At 33.1% G+C, this 18,324-nt stretch overlaps 1 protein-coding gene and 1 long non-coding RNA gene across 2 annotated transcripts; both read right to left on the reverse strand.

Moving 5' to 3' along the window:
• Nucleotides 1–4,206: 4,206 nt before the first annotated feature.
• Nucleotides 4,207–6,153, reverse strand: LOC133824188 (tyrosine decarboxylase-like). Its single transcript, XM_062257060.1, has one exon. The coding sequence runs from the start codon at nt 6,021–6,023 to the stop codon at nt 4,407–4,409; it is 1,617 nt and encodes a 538-aa protein (XP_062113044.1). The 5' UTR covers nt 6,024–6,153; the 3' UTR covers nt 4,207–4,406.
• A 2,423-nt stretch (nt 6,154–8,576) lies between these two features.
• LOC133824189 (uncharacterized) lies at nt 8,577–12,228 on the reverse strand. Its single transcript, XR_009888493.1, has 4 exons — nt 11,751–12,228; nt 10,129–10,223; nt 9,873–9,949; nt 8,577–8,806 (listed from the first exon to the last, which is right to left on the reverse strand). It is a non-coding gene; the product is annotated as an uncharacterized LOC133824189 (long non-coding RNA).
• Nucleotides 12,229–18,324: the final 6,096 nt, after the last annotated feature.

Raw genomic sequence — 18,324 nt, forward strand, 5'->3', positions numbered from 1 at the left:
AAACCAACACGAATCTTTTCAGCGTGATTTGTCCTCACTCGCATGCTTAACTTTGGAGTTCTCAAGTAGTCCCATACCTACACAAGTAGTACCCATCAATCCATTTAAGCCTTCTTCAATTGTGTAGTCCCATACCTACACAGTCTCATAATCATCACACTTGACCTCCCCGGGCGATGTGGGATTGCACAAATTTTACCCGGTCTTTCTCCTTGTGGATCATGGGATTCTGACTGTCACATTGCAGTGCTTGGTACTCCCAAAAACCACAGTGTACTAAGGAAAAAAACTGCATAGAACAACCTTTTTTGTAGTAATGTGTGGAAAAAGAATGAAGACTTGTGGAAATGGATTTCAAATGACTCACGGTCAAAATTATTTACGAACTAAACTAACTTTTGACGAGTTAGCTGAACATATTTATAGTTTATGCTCAAAATTCTAGAAGACTGAATTTTGGAAGATGACTTATGCAAAATCTATTTACCCTTTACCACCTGAAACAGAATGTGATGTTCCATAAGAGGTTAAAGCTTGAGTTGTTATCAAACCAGTGAAGTTGAATCCCCTAGGCAGCCTAAAGACAAAAAGAATTCCTGCGAGAGGAGAGTTTCCAAATGATAAGACTAATTTTGCACCTGAATTGTCATCAAAGAAAGGAAAGAGAAAGGTTTCTAATGTTGAAGGGGGAAAAAAGTAACGAAAATGTTCCAGTTGTGGATGTTATGGACACGGCAAAACCACCTGCAAAAAATGATCATTTTATATATTTATTTATTTTGGACTTGGATTAATAGGTAATGTTTTGATAATTTTGTGTAATTTAAAATTTTATGCTTTAGACATGATTTTGTATGGAAAAATTCAGACTGATTGTTGATATTTTTAAATTGGGCGTTGAAATTTTCAAACAGGTTGTCAAAATATATAGATAGATGGTTGAAATATAAGAACCTTACCTTGTTATGAAGATTTGGAAGAATTTAAAGCTTCCTGTTTGATCATTTTCAAGTAATTGATCTAGCTAAAAGTAATGGACAATTGATCCACTAAGAAATTAAGAAAGAGAAAGAGATATGATTCAGTATTAGTGGTCATCCTGTTAGGTTTTCAATGCACGATTTTGCATTGAATAGTGGCTTTAATTGAGGAGAATACAATGACTAAACATTGGTGATCTAAGAAACATTGATAGGCTAGAAAAAGAGTATATTAGTGAATTGAAAGGGCACATTACTCTAAAAGACTTGGAAAACATGTTTGCGAATATGAACCAAAAAATAAAAAATCTGGTAGGGGACTTGAAAAAAAGGTAGAAATATATTGAAAAAAACTAGGATCATTTGCATTGCTTTGCTATACTTCTTGGAAAGAGTGGTACTTGCACAGGAGCAATGACATCTAGGGGAGTAGAGCATGGGGTATTGTGTAGGACTTAGATGTCTTTAACAAATATTCATGGGGTAGAGAATATTATAATCCCACATTATATAATTTGAAGGTGAGTTTGAAGAAAAATTATCTTCATTACCAAAAAAAGGGTAGTGGGAAAAAAACTCAAAAAAAGGGTGATGTAAAATCTACAATATATATGGATTAAGATACATAAGAAAATGACAAGTATCAAATTGTTATAGACTTCTGAAGATGTTTTTTAATGGTATTTTGTTGATGTATCAGTTGTATTGGATATCTATTACTCATTTTTAATATTTTAGACTGATATGTCTAGAATTTTAAGTAATGGTTAATTTGGAAAGCTTCTTTGTAAATTTCGACAGGTTTTAAATGAATTTTGATAAGTTATGTATCAATTTTGACAGATAGTCTGATATTTAGATTGTTTGTCCACCCATTTTGACAAGTTGTTTGATGATTTCGATGGGTGGTCTATTAATTTCGACATGTTGTCTAAAAATTAGATTGCTTGTTTGAAAATTTCGACAGATTGTCTACTAATAATTTCGACTACCTGTATAAAAGTGTGAAAATGTCTAAGTACTCCAATAACATCCACAATTGGAATACTTTCGTTGTTTTTTTCCCTTCAACATTGGAAACCTTTCTCTTTTTTTTTTGTTTGATGATGATTTAGGTGCAAAATTAGTCTTATCATTTGGAAACTCTATTCTCGAATGAATTAGTTTTGTCTTTGGTCTTCCTCGGGGATTCAACTTCACTGGTTTGATAACAACTTGAGCTTTAACTTCTTCCAGATCCCATTCTATTCCAAGAGGCAAATAGATTTTTGCATAAGCTATCCTCCAAAATCCAGTCGTGTATAATTTCAAGCATAGACTATAAATATATTCAACTAACTCGTCAAAAGTTAAGTTAATTCATAAAAAACTTGATCTTGATCGTGAGTCATTTGAAGTCCATTTCCATGAGACTTCATTCTTTTTCCTTAATCCGTTACTTAATATTACAATATTTTTTCGATAACATCTGAAAAAAAATAATACAACAAAAAAATACAAATAATTGGTATTAATGAAATTAAAAAATTATATAAAAAATATTAATCATGATATGAATCATGAAAATCTAGAAATTTGACACCCTATTTGAAAATTCAAAGCACTATTTGAAAATTCGACAAGTAGTCGAAAATATATGACATGTTATCTGAAAATTAAATTACCAGTCTAAATTTGGACACGTGGTCTAAAATTCAGACTAATAGTCGAAAATATACAACGATTGGTCTAAAAATTAGATAGGATGTCGAAAATTCTGAGGCTCTCTCCCCAAAAATGGTTGAACTCACCTTTAATTTTCTCAAATTTTCAAGCTTTAAACTCTAATAAAAAATCTTGAAATAAACCTAATTCCTTACTAAGACTTATAATCTACCAAAATAATCATATTAAACTTTTAATCTACAAAAAAAACAAATTCCATTAACAATAAAAACCAATATAAACTTACATTTGAAATAGATGTTTGCAATCCTTAGTGTCGAAGTGTGCAAAGATGTGGATGGCCGGTGGTGGTCAGTGGTCGATGGCAATCGTCAGTGATGGTGGCGGCCGAAATGGGTGTGGATGGGTGTAGGTGGGTGGGTGTGAGAGGGAGTGAGGAAGAATATGATAATTTAAGGCTTTTGTTTTATTTTTTTTGTCTTATTTTATTTTGAAGGTAAAATTAGTACAAAAGATTCATTAACGAGAGACCACTTAGTTAAAAATTATTGAAAGTAGACGAAAGTGTAAATTGCAATATAAATATAGTTCATTTGGCGAAGGGGCATTATTATTATTATTATTATTATTATTATTATTATTATTATTATTATTATCCTTTACAACACCAACTCAATAAATAATAATAAAAATCTTTTATCTCCAAACAAAATTATATATGTATTCTCCACGTCCCACTAGCAACCGCTCAAAATTTGACATATATGTCATTTACATAAATTTAACATATATGTCATTTAAATAAATTTATAAACGTGTACACATACGATTCGTCAAATATTTTAATTAGACCGAAATTTTTTATTCCTTGATAAATAAGTAATAGAAAAAGAGAGTTATCACTTGGTCAAAAGATGACTTGCACTAGATTGTACTTTTAGATTTTGTAAGGGAGATGAAATGTCATTTGCACCAATAGGTGGATCGTACGACTCAATCTATGCATTTGGAGGGTTGGTATTTGATATTTTAAGTTGTCGCACACCATATGAGTTATAGTGACAATCTATAATTAGGTAACGATATTCTATAATATGTATTAAATTCAAATAAGTAGGAATCGATATTAAATTATACAAATAATTATATGATACCTCATTGTGTTGTTGGGTACTAAGGTGTCCCTTAGCAATTTGCATTCATTTTAGTGTCAACAAATTGGCAATTAAAAGGATTTTTAAACGTAGTGTGAAATGGGAAAAAAAGAATAAACCTTTGCTTTGATAGAGAGAAAGAATTAAAATATGGGTAGGTAACCATTTGGTACCTTATATTTTTGCAAAATATCATCTTGGTACCATGTGTTTACAAATAATGTTAATTTAGTACCTTGTATTTTGAAATTGTACATATTTTGTACCCTGCATTTTAAAATTGTACATATTTAGTACACTAAACTTAAATTTAATTAATAAATTTTTATTAATTTAATCAAATTACTCTCAATCATATGAGCTACAGATTATATATAACTACTGATAGTTTGGTCATATTAACAAAATTTTATCAATTAGGATACTAAATATTTATGTTTGCAAAATATATGGTATTATATGAAAATGATTGGAAATAGTGGGTACACAAGATATTTTGCAAAAATAATGGGCAACAAATGAAATATGTTTGAATAAAAAGTGTGTACATAAAAAATACGTACTTCTTATATAAAAGAATGTAAGAACATATACGTGTAAGAAATCATTATTGACTGGGACAAAAGTCGGAGTAGTGTGTATTTAGGATAATATCTGCATGTTGTTTGACCACGTTCCAAGCTTCAATGACATGGGATTCCTCTGTCAGACTCGCACCAACCGCAAAACGCAGCAAAAAAATTCCACCAACAACCGAATGGGTCATATAGATTCGACCTGAACGGTTAATGGAGTCCATGAGCTTACTGTTGATCTCATTCTCGGATAGCATTTTTTTAGTAGTAGCAGCACCAGTCCTTCTGAGACCATTAATCTCGGACAGTACATGAGCTTCGGTACCATTATTTATTGCTGATGGCGATATTCTGAAACACAAAGTGGCAAAATTTCTCGGAACAACGACTTCAAATCTGTCGTCAGCTTGTACAAACCCCTGAAATAGTTTGGCCATCTTGACATGGCTACGAAGAAAGCCACGTAATTTCTCAACTCCGTAGCTTCGGAGAACAAGCCATAGTTTCAGAGAACGGAATCGTCTGCTGAGAGCAAGCTGCCAATCCTTATAGTCAACGACTTGCTTCGATTCGGTGGCCTTGTTCTTGAGATACTCTGGGTCCGTCGACAGTGATTGCGTCAACGCTGCGGGGTCTTTAACCCAAAGGCAGCAGCAGTCCAAGGTGGTGAAGAACCATTTATGGGCGTTGAAGCTGAAGGAGTTGGCTCCTTCGACCCCGTCGATGAAATGACGGAACTCCGGGCAAATACATATGCTCCCAGCGTAGGCCGCGTCGACGTGGACCCACATTCCGTATTCCTTTGCCACGTCACATAGCGGTCCGAGAGGATCAACAGCTGTGGTGGACGTTGTCCCTACGGTGGCAAGCAGAAACGTAGGAACAAGTCCAGCCTCAACATCGGCAATTATTGTGTTTCGTAAAGCCTTAGGCGACATGGCAAACGAGGATGAAAGAGTTGTGGGGATGACTCGAAAATTGTTGGGGTGGATCCCGGCTATCTGGGCGGCTTTCTTGAACGCGCAATGCGTTTGGTCGGAGCAATAAACGACTAGCTTTCCGATATTATCGTTTCCAATGATTTTGAGGGTTCGGTCACGGGCAGCGACGAGTGTACACAAGATGGCCTCGCAGGTGGTTCCTTGTAGGACACCGCCTCCGTTTCCAGAAAAGAGAAAGGACTTAGGGAGCCTGAGCATTTGGCCCAGCCAGTCCATGACTATGCTCTCCAGCTCGGTGGCAGCGGGAGACGACATCCAATTGAATCCAACGACATTGAAGCCGGTGGCGAGCATTTCCCCTAGGAAACCCGCAATGCTGCCGCTGGAAGGGAAGTATGCGAAGTAGTTGGGGCTCTGCCAGTGAGTTATGCCCGGAACAATGTGTTCCTGGACGTCACCAAGAATCGTCTCAATGGATTCCGGATAGAACGGCGCCGATGTTGGGAGCCGTTTTTTGAGGTAACCGGGTTCGACTTGGCTGAGAACTGGGTACTTCTCAATGTTTTTATAGTAATCGGCGATGAAATCAATTACCATGTGCCCTTGGCGCCGGAACTCCTCAGGGTCCAAAGGGCTTGTGCTTGCCCCATCTGCCATGTTGGAAAGACCGTTGCTTAGGGGAAACTGAAAGTCGCCGAGGCTACCCATTTGAATATGGAGTATAAGAACTTATAGGCGTTAGACGTCTGAGTACAGTACTGCTTCCTTGGCCTGTGCGGTCTCTCTCTCTCCAAAGTTTTGTGTTAATTTCTAGAGTTCAAAGCCAAGGAGAATGAGAATGATTTAGTAGTTGTGTTCTGCTATCTTACGATGCTAGTATATATTTATATAAGGCAGGAGCGCTCTGGGGTATAGGAGACTTGGGTTATTTCGCGGATGGTGAATTGGTTGGACCGAGTAGAGGTGATAGTTGAAAATTTCACAGGCACTCGAAGTGGGATGATCATTATATTAAGATTTGAGTGGGTGGTTGAGTTGTTGACCAATAATGTTACAAAGAGTCACTCGTATATAGATTAGTTTTTATATGGGTGTGGCCCGTGTGGGGAAAGATTGTCATATATAATTGACAATAAGTCGATTAAACTATTTTTTTTATCGAGCGTGGTTGATTTATTCACAGTTAGTACTGAATACAGAGAAAAATATGAAGAGTTTGAGTACTGGAGTAAGTTACCCTGTATATAGAAATTGTCAAATGATCGTCGTCACATATGATACCATATTATTTTAATCACAAAACTTTGAAATACTTCATATATGTATGTATAGATTAATATCATGATCCATGAGCAACACTGATGCCTTAATTAATAATACTAATTTGTAGTGTTATTACTTTTATTATTTTAACACTTCAATTCAACCATTTGACTTCCTCAACTCAATAATATGTTAGGTGTATACAAGATGGGAACTTAGGATATACCACCGCAATGGAAAATAAATATATATTTATATATATATATATATATATATATATATACCTTGTTTAAACTTATTGCAAGATAAAGTTGTATATATACGTTTATATCATTTGTATAAACAATTTTCCTTATAAAGTTGGCAACAGATATGAACAAACACAAGAGCGCGTAAAAAAATTGCAATTTCAATACAGGGTTTATAGTAATATATTGGGCCTGGTAGCCAATATAAAATTAAATAACTGACAAACCATAGTGTTATTTTACCTTTTTTTTTTTTTTCCCTTGAACTACTTTTCAAAAGTGTTGATCTTATGAATATACAAATGTATATCAGAAATACAGTTCTCGCTTCGTAATTTTTCTTTTCACATGCTGAACTTTGTTTAAACACACAATCTAGCTTTATCATAATTTGTAGAAGAAATTAAATATATTCATTGGTTTTAGATACAATTATAATTATAAAAGCTTCTTCAAAATTTCGAATACCATATATTAAAGATGAATTGTGACATCTCATATATTCGAGGATACGACGACTTCGTAATAATATCGGAAAGAGTCATATAGTTCAGAAGTTCTTAAGTGAGACTTACAATATTATATATATACCCCTGCCGGTGAAATAATTAATATCGTCACATATGTATATATATTATATATATTACAAGCAGCACTTTAAAATTTACTTAACTAATGGGTCTTTATTATCAATTTTGAATAAGTCTGTGAAATTATTGTATTTATTACTTAAATAATACTTAATCACTTTTACTAAAAAAATTATTTCAATAATTATAAAATTGATAGTGTAAATTAAAAAAAAATTGAGAATTATTATTAAAACTTAAAATGCTAAAAGAGGACAAGACAAATGATTATGCGTATATTTAAGCTATTTCTTATAAGATCAAATGTTGCAAGTTGTTTGTCAAAAAAGACGACGCTAGTTGTTTACATGTAAAATATGTTATATGTATTGAATCACTACAGATGCAATGATTTTATTATTTTTAGAGTCAATTCTAGAGAGTAAATGAGAAAATGAGATCTAGATAGTTATCTGAGAGCAAAGAGTGTACTATTTATATACTGAAACAAGTGGTTACAAGGGATTAACTAGAATAAAGAAAAGCACCAGAATATTACATAACAGACCCAACTACTAAGAGCACTCTTAATGTATATGCTCTACTTCATCTTTTAAAATATTATCCCGAAACACATATTTTTTATTTTACCTCCATGTTTTATATTATATCATACATCAGCTTCTCTATATATTTCTCTACATCATTTAAATATTATATTCTTAAACATATTTTATTAATTAAAGTAAAATAAAATAATTAAGAAAAAAATAAATAATACACTACTACAAAAAAAGTATTTTAGGACTAGCATTGCGAATCCTCTATTTGTGAGCCTTAAATACTGTTTTTAGGACTCGCTTTGCGAGTCCTAAAAAACTGTGCGAGTCCTAAAAAATCTGGTTGAAAGCCTTTAATTAAGTTTTTAGGACTCGCTGCGAGTCCTAAAAAAATCTAGTTGATTGCCTTTAATTAAGTTTTTAGGACTCGCAATGCGAGTCTTAAAAAATCTGGTTGCGTGCCTTTAAGTAATTTTTTAGGACTCGCTTTGCATGTCCTTAAAAGTAATTTTTTTTAAAAAAAATGCAGCTACAATTTTTATTTTTATTTAGAAAAAATATATCCCTTTGAGTGTCCAAAATGTATTATATATGTTAGATTTCTAAAATTTCAAAAGAAAATATAACAAAATATTTTTTTATTAATTACTCAAAAATATAACTTCAGTATTTAGTCTACTCGGCTTACAAAATCATATTACATGATGGTTTATACTACAATCAAATTTTATCATCACCAAATAATAAACAAGAAATGTATCAAATGTTGGTGAAATATATTTTTTATTCTAAAAACTTCAACTGTCAATGTTGTCTAGTATTGCGCCAAATAAAAGCATCTCAATATAGACCTGCACATTATAAAAAAATTCTTTAATTATAAATATATTATAATTCAAACTTATAAATACAATTTTTACTTTCTATTGATCCAACTTTATGGATGCCAATAATACACCTAGCCGACAATAAAAATAAAATAAAATAATAACTAAACAAAAAAACAATGCACACATCATCATCATTTGGCTTTTAACAATCAAATCAAAGTGAAAATGCATAATTAAGCTACGCAAATTACATTCAAATCAAATAATTTTGACTAAATTAAGCATCTAATTAAGCATCTTTTAAGAGACCCTTTTAATAATAATTCACCTCTTAATCTCTAATTTTGTTAAAACTTTAACGCCGACTTATTATTTATTATGATGTTATGATTCAAGTGGGAAGGAACTTAAGTGACAAGACATTAGTAGTACTTAGTTACTTGATTAATTATGAAAAACACATCATTAATTTGAATCCTATCTTGGATGTATAGTGAGTTTCAACTAAACATAGTATTTTTTTAGCCTATTCTAGTAATTAAAAATTTATCTCAGATCTAAGTATGTATTTAAAATTCTATAATAAACTTAATTATTAATTAGACCGTCAAATGTTAAATATCCGGATCACAAATTTATCATTATGGCAGTCATCTTTTCATATTTCCACACAAAACTAAGTACAAAAAAATCTATAGAAAATCGGACAGCATATCCCCTAATTTACTAGCCTAGCCATCTCTCACAATCAACACCAACATGTCAAACAAATCAAACAAGACACATGTTTTCATCCATATATCACCGCAGCACACAAAATTCTCAGAACCTACTTTACTAAGACATGCAAGTTCTCAATCTTCCATTATCACCGCAGCACACAGAATTCTCATAACCTACTTCACTACGGATGAATATCTAAGATATTCAAACTCCACTAAAGTGCAATACTAAAGCAATTAGAGAATAAACACATACACATTCCTTCATTTGATCATAGGGAAACATAATTACCAAATCAATTACTAATTCTATTGTTAAGAGATGAAAATGTTAACATGAAAAGAGTACTAAGTTATACTCATACCAGCTTCCATAGCTCTTCAACTTCCTTTATACAGACGTACATTTCCGCTCTATTAGATATTGCTATGCTCCAAAAGCCTATCCAGAAATACAATAAATAAAATTTAACTTAGTTGAGTTACAGAAACCGCAAAAAGATTGGCTAACGATAGAAAAAAGGGACAAAAAATGATGCTAATTCCAAACTTAAACCCATTTAATCACACACCCATTACCAAAAACAAAAACTATAGAAGTTGAGAGTTGAAAAAGAATACATGAACAAGCTTTCCTTGGTTCTGCTGTTTAGGTGCAGCAGCAAGTAATCTTCTGAAATTTACTTCCGTTTTGCTAGTTCCCATATTTCAAAAACCTACAAAAGCAAAACTCAATTTTAAGCCCAAAAATATCAATCAATTCAGAATTGACCAAATTAATCATATTAATCCATTCAAACCATTTGCAAAATGCACCAAAATCCAGTCAAGAAATATACCAAAAGCTAGTAGCAAAATACAAGTAGTAGCCATTAAAGAAGCAGCAAAAAAAAAATCAGTAATTACACACATCTACACATAGATACCCTATTTCACATTATATGGTACACATATTGGAGTGGTTTCCATTCTTTAGTTTGTCAATGATCTTGAATATGAAATCAAATATTCAAATATGTGTAATTACACACAGCTACACATAGATACCCTATTTCACATTATATGGTTCCTTTCCCTTTCATTTTAAAATTAGATTAAGACATCAAACATGAGATTGATTCTATTATAAAAAATATGCATACTATTTCAAAGAATACAAAAAGGTCAGAACATGTAAGCACATGCTTGAAATAGATAAAGAGGAAAGACATCTGTTTATAGGAAATTAGATGTTACTTCTAGTCATTGAATCAGATGAAGCCTCCAACAAAAAACTGACTGTTGATCCAGTTATAGGCGGGAGGATACTCATATGCCTAAAAGAAGGTCATTCCTAAGAAAATAAAAAAGAGTTGCCACACCATAATAATATGATAAAAACAACACTGTCTAGAAAAATAGAATCAACCAAATCACAATTCATTTTTAAATAACCATAGTAATGATATTATATTTGTTACTATAATATGTTCTTGATTAAGTTTGTGGTCAAAAGCCTCATCATTGTGAAAATACAAAATATTGTACGTGATCAATTGTGCTAGAATTGATTGCAAGGTGGCAAAAGACCTTGGCGACCTAATTTCATACAAGAGAACAGTTCTACCAAGCTAATTTTTTTTTATGGCAAATCACTAAAATGGAAAACAGATAGAAAGCAAAAATATGGTATAAAGGGAAATGAAAAAGGACACCTGAGAGATATTATACTGTCAAAATCTCATCCAAGCAGCTTACTTAGAAAAACCATCCAAACAAATAAAATGCTTTCAAAATCTCATCCAAGCACTCCCAAAAGAGATTTTTGGTCTCTAGACAGTCTCATGCCAAATAGACCAGCAAAGACTAAAATTAAAAGACACAAATCAACAAATTAAATTAATTTTTTTTTCTTTTTTCACAGAGCCTAAATGGTGTGTAAAAAATCAAATGCACCCAAAAACATCCACGAAAGGAGCTCTCTAACCCCATAGTAGCTTTTTATTGCTATGAACTAAATTAGTAGTTTAGTTATAATTGACAACTAAACAATCACAGTCAATCCATATAAAATTCAAAAGGAAACAAAGGTTCTCACGTGATCCTGTTTCTAGTGCAAGTAACTGGAAAGAAGATAGAGACCATAAATCCAAACGACATAATCAACACTGATATTTTATGCTTAAGAATTAATGCCCTGTGAAAAATAATAAAACAAAAGAAAACAGGAAACATGTACAGACTCACAATTACAATAACAATACCTTTTTGTCCCTTTCATTGGCATGTGCCCACCGTCCCTGCCCGAGCCCCTCCCTGCACCGTCCCTGCCGAGCCCAGCCACCGTCCCAGCCCGAGCCTAGCCACCCTCCCTGCACAGTCGACCCAGACCCATCCCAGCCCAACCCCTCCCTGCGCCGTCCTTGCACGATCGATCCCACCCCCTGAGACCCCCGCACCGTCGAGCCCAGCCAGCCCGGAGAACCCCACTCGCGCGTCGAGCCCTTGAACCCCAGCCGCTGTCGAGCCCTTGAACCCCTAGGCGACATCGAGCCCAGGCAGAGTGAGAGAGCCGAGTCTCCTGCCTCTGCATCGAGCCCGCCGCCGTGATCCGACCACCAGCCACCCACCTGCCGTGACCCATGCACGCTGTCAAAGAGGAGGGCTGAGGACTGGTTTTTGAGGGCTAAGGAAAAGAACGAGAGAGAGAGGGTGAGATTGAGATTGAGGTTGAGGGATAGGGTTTAGATATTATTATTATTTGTTAAAAAAATATATAGTTATTATTATAAAAATATATAAATACAAAGTATAATGATATTAAGAAAAAATAATATTAGTTCTTATTTTTTAAGTATATTTAAAAACTAACAACTTATAATTTTTTTTAAGAAATTATTAAAATATTTAACCATATATAAATAATTTACTTTTAACTATTACCTTCAGTCCAGTTGTTTTTAGGACTCGCAAAGTTGTTTTTAGGACTCGCAAAGTGAGTCCTTAAAGAGTATTAAGGACTCCTAAAGCAAGTCCTTAAAATTGTTAAGTAAAACACTCATTTTTTAGCCCAGATTTTTTTAGGACTCGCATATTTTTTTAGACACTCATTGCGAGTCCTAAATTATGTTTTTTCAGGACTCTCAATGAGTGTCCTAAAATCTCCATAAATATTTTTAAGGACTTGCATTTATGTGCGAGTCCTAAAAAAGTGTCTCGTAAAGGGTATTTTGTAGTAGTGATAAATATATACTAAATGGGAGAGAGAAACTTATAAAGAAAAATAATAATATTAAAATATTATATAAATGATATGTAAATGTAGATATGGATTAATTAAAGTTTGTGCATAGCTATTATAAATATATGTATAAATGAGCTGATGGAAGATGTTTTTATGAGTTTTAACTAAATATTATAGAGAAAGTGTATTACAAAATACATCACCAAAACATATTTTTTTATAATTTACCTCAAACTTTTACATTATACCATACACCAGCTTCTCTATTTTTTTCTCTACATCATTTAAATATTATATTTTTGAAAAAAAATATTTTATTCAATTTTAAGAAATAAAATAATTAAATATAACAATATCACACTCATATATATATACAAAAGTTTATAAAAAAATAATAAAATATTTATAGCTTGATGAATAGTATTTCACTACATATAGAGAAATAATATTCATTTAGGGAAAAAAATATAAGTTTACATCATCCATTGAAAGACTATTTAACTATTTTTTCTTTATATTATAAAGAATTAGACATTTTAGCTCATTTATTAGGAGTGTTCTAAGTAACTAAAATCTATTACTTAACAATTCCCTTAAATTGATCGGTCTAGGAAAAATGGTCAATTTTCTCCTACGACATGTCAATCTCAGAACCAGCAGGGTGTTTTGTATGTCAGCTAGTTGGTCTTCTAAAGGTATGAACTGAACATTGATTTCTTTCCTCAAAATCATGTACCTCGAATGAAGCGAAAATCAATTTCAATATGTTTTATTAGAGCATGGAACATGGGATTGGAAGCAAGCTGAGCTACACCCAGATTATCACACCAAATGACTGGTGCAGAAGCAATTGGGAGATGAATTTTTGTTAGCAATTGCTTGAACTAGCAGGTAGCGACATTAGCTAGTGCGCGATACTCTGATTCAGTGCTACATTGATGGCACGTTTACTAAATAGTAATCAGAATTGGAATAAATCAATGAGAGAAATGAATGAGAAAAATATCTAGAAGAATCAGAATTATTATTGTATTATGTTGTTTACTAAAACTTAGTGGAAAAAGAATTAGAATCATTTTATCTTGTTTATATAACTAAGAAAGGGAATTGGAATGCTTTAATTGACAAAATTTCCCTTTTAAAAAGAATTTTATTTTATTTTTCATCTATTCATATATATAATTAAAAAGTAAGTAATGAATAAAAATATATATTCATAAATGTAGGTATATATTTTTAAAATACAATATTATAATTATAAAATGTTACACATAATATTTTTTAACGCTATTTATCAAATCGTAGACTTAGACTTACTAGATTAGTATAATATTGTTAAGAAAAAAAGTAAATATACACATTATTTATTTATGAAGTCAATATAAGCAATCCAAAAAATTATAGCTAATAACAATCTTAAAAAATGTCAAATTTAAACACAAACACAAAAGTCTAGGTCGTAACATAAATAGTAATGTTTTAATATCTCAAAATAACTATTAGGGAAGTTCGGTCGTTCATGGGTTTCTCCCAAACTTTCCGAGCATATTCCAGCCACCTCAAGCCACCATGAGCTAAACCACCACCATACTCCTTGCTTCTTGGGCTTTAAAACCCAATAGTTTGTTTTCCGAACCACCACCTTTTAATGGTGGCGCCGCCACCGTCGCCAGAGCCCCGCCGCCGGATTCAAAACCCACAAATTAATTTTTTAAAAATAAAAAATAAAACTTTTCAGGACTCGCAATTCGAGTCCTAAAAAACATTCTTTTAGGAATCGCATTGTTTTTAGGACTCGCAATGCGAGTCCTAAAAAACCTCAATTTTTTAAGGCTCTCAAATAGAGGACTCGCGCCCCGCGAGTCCACTACTACAAAAAGGGTTTTTTAGGACTAGCATTGCGAGTCCTAAAAAATTTTTTAGGACTCGCGGGGCGTGAGTCTTCTATTTGAGAGCCTTAAAACACTAAAAAATCTGGTTGAGTGCCTTTAATTAAGTTTTTAGGACTCGCTTTGTGAGTCCTAAAAGAATGTTTTTAGGACTCGCATTGCGAGTCCTAAAAAATATGGTTGAGTGCCTTTAATTAAGTTTTTAGGACTCGCAATGCGAGTCCTAAAAAATCTGGTTGAGTGCCTTTAAGTAACATTGCGAGTCCTAAAAAAATGTTTTTAGAACTCGCAACGCTAGTCCTAAAAAATCGGGTTGAGTGCCTTTAAGTAATTTTTTAGGACTCGCGGGTAATTTTTTAGGACTCGCTTTGCATGACCTTAAAAGTAATTTTAAAAAAAAAAATATATAGCTACAATTTTAATTTTGATTTAAAAATATATATCCATTTGAGTGTCGAATATCTATCAAAAGAAATTTGAAAAGAAAATACTAAAAAATTGGCAAAATAATTTTACGAAATAAATTTAAAATTTCTAAACATGTATTGTAATTAGCTAGCTATAACATCATTCATTTTGCTCTAACCAATTGTAAAAATGACATTGCCCATTCTTCTCTAACTTCGTCAATTTCTTAAGTAGTATATGGTTTGTCGGAGGTGAACTGAAAAAAAAAACAAAAATTTAATTATAATTATGTTAGTGGTAATAAATTCAAAGCATATATAAACATTGTACTAGATTAATACTATGTAGTTGTAAATTGTTTATTACCTGTTTCGACAAAAAAAATTTGATATGAGGAGCATTGATAAGTACATTCTTCATCATCCTCATAACGTAATATCCGCAGTCGATATTGTTTGGTTGTTTACGACACTATATAAAGATTGGTAATACATGTACAATTCTTAGTATTAAATATCTTAAACATTTTTACATATACATAAACTATACAAATAGAAACATATCGTAGGTTGGAAATACATTACTCCCGATGAGCGTTTGTTGATCTTTTGACGTGCTTTCATTCTTTCTGTGAAATACATCTCAAATGCATCATGGATGGTCTCCTTAATGGCTGTCCTGTTATCTAATGGTGCATTGAGAGGATCGAGAAAACAACAATAATGCCAATTGGGATATAATAAAAATAACATCCAATGCTCCCTGTTGAAAGAACAAGTATTACACAGTTGTTAACTTTAAATTCTATTTGTGTGTATCAATGAAAAGCATAATAATTAAACTTACCCATGGTTATAAGGCATAACTATCCAATCATACTTTTTAGACGTGCAATATAACATCCTATCACATAAAGCTTGAGCACGACTATCTGCACAAGTCACGGAAGTAGAAACCTTATTTGGATTCATAAACAACAATGATCCTCTCTTTTCCTCGTCTAATAACAATGTCTGGTACAAAATCCTACCAACAAATATAATTAATTAAAAAGAAAACTAAATAGTTGATGAAAGGAAATCCTTACAATAAATATTATTAGCATACCTTATGTAGAAGACAATGCATGATTGTCCAATCATCTCATTTCTACAAAATTCAAGTATTTCATCCCAAAATAGAGCAAAGTATTCACAAGCATGGCCAAACAAATCAAAGTCAATGGACACTTCAACGGAATAATCATGTTTAGGCCAATCATTGACGATTTCATATACTTGTCTCAACTTAGGCGAAATTGGAGATGGTTGTTGCACTTCTTGTGACAATGACTCCTTAGGCGCTCGTTTTGGAACTAGTTTTTGAGTTTGTGGCTAATGGTAGAGAAGTTTTTTTCCCAGCTTGCTTTCCTTTTTTTTTAACGACCTCCTAATAAACCCATAACAAATAATTAATAATGGAATAAGTAAATAAAAATTTAATAGTCTTAAAAGAATTACCTGTGTCGCTTCATTGAAGATGACTAGCGACTTGGGCCAACGTATCAAACTCCCAATAGCTTGTTTGACTGTATAAATCTCACTGTTAGGGATCGTGTTAACAAGTAGAGCATCAAGTTGGTCAGCAAACTCAATTGCACCGCAGTAGTTTTCTTCTATGTTTTCTCCATGTACGTCTGAGCTACTAGTAACTAGAATGTATCCTCTACCAACGATGTTGGTGATAGAGCCTAATGCAAATTTTCATTCAATCATTTTATCCTGCACATATTTAGATATGTATAAATATGTTATACAAGTTCACAAATTTAGATTTTAAAAAGATAAAGCTATACCTGATTTGAGCCAGGAGTGGGGATAAACACAGGTGCCTCTTCTGGTTGCGGGGGCGGGGGTGCTAGAGGTTGATGCTGCGATTTCGATGATGCTTGATGAGATGGTGTCACCTGATCTATAGGTGATCCATAGTTTGGCACTGACGCATGAGAAGATCCTCCAAAGCCACTATGTTGTCCTTTCATCTGTTCCATAAATTGTCGCATCATTTCCTCTTGTCTTTTTATCATTTCCTGTTGTTGTTTCATTGTTTCTTCTTGTTGACGGTATTTTTCTTCCATCATTGCAAATTGAGCCTCAACTGAGGAAGCCTCAAATTCCTTTCCCTTTTTCTTACTGGATAGTGGGGTTTTCCATAATTGGCTAGGCGTTACACCGAGCCCAATACCCCTCACTCGCCCTCTGCTCTCAGGGGTGCCTAATGCCATAGTAAGCACATCCTTAGACCCATTAGGTTCAAATTTTCCTTCACTCATGAGCTTATTAAAGTGCTCCTGCAAACAAAATATAGAAATATAGTTATTCTCATTAAAAATAAGTAATCCAATTATATTAAATGTAGTGCACTTACTATGTTGCGAGCTACGCTTGTTGCCTCGGTACCAACCGGCTCACCCTTTTTGTTAGAATGTCCCACCAACCACAACTGTGACCTGTCGATTTCAGACACCTCGAGTCCAAAAAAAATTTGTTGCAGCCTTTCCAGTGCCAACAAATACCCACCTCGTGACATATGATGGTTGTGTTTATTTTTTTTTCGACGATCTTGATGTATTTTTCTTATTTTCTTCCAATCATCAGTCATGCGTGAAACACAGAACTCATCCCATTCTGTTTTAGCGATCAACTGTGAGTAACCTCTTGGCATATTGAACGTCTTGATGGTTGGATTTGCATCAAGTACATCATAGATGCATACCTTAGTCAGATGGGATTTGAATGATCTCCATCGTTTTGCCGCCCTTGACATAATTTTTCTTTTTGCTTTATGGTCTATGTCAAATGTAGCCTACAATTGAAAACAATACATATCGTTAGTCTACATTAAAAATACAAACAACATATATTATAGTGATAGAGAAAATACCTTAATGATTTCCCAAAAATTTTCTTTGTCTGATTTAGGGACTTTATCCCAGCTCGCGTGTGTGATTGAAGCACACCTCTTGATAGTTGATCCGATCATTGATCCCAATTTTGATCTCATTGTACCAATCACTTGTCCATATTCATTGAACTTGATCGGTACCTTAACACCTTCACTTCGCATCTTGGCTATGTCCATACTACATAGTCCCCTAACATATCTCACATGCACTATAGCAATGTCATCATTCTCCTACTGACCAACACTATTTTCAAGTCCAGGAAGTGGACAATCATCATCAAGTCCAGGAAGTGGACAATCTTCATCAAAACCTCCTGAATCAGCCATGGAAATATCTGAAAAGGAAACGATTAT

This window comes from Humulus lupulus, chromosome 3, assembly GCF_963169125.1.
Source record: "Humulus lupulus chromosome 3, drHumLupu1.1, whole genome shotgun sequence".
Taxonomy (NCBI): Eukaryota; Viridiplantae; Streptophyta; class Magnoliopsida; order Rosales; family Cannabaceae; genus Humulus; species Humulus lupulus.

Bases quoted from the DNA above. Each gene is read 5' to 3' on its own strand.
- LOC133824188 (XM_062257060.1), bottom strand. From the start codon at position 6,023: ATGGGTAGCCTCGGCGACTTTCAGTTTCCCCTAAGCAACGGTCTTTCC.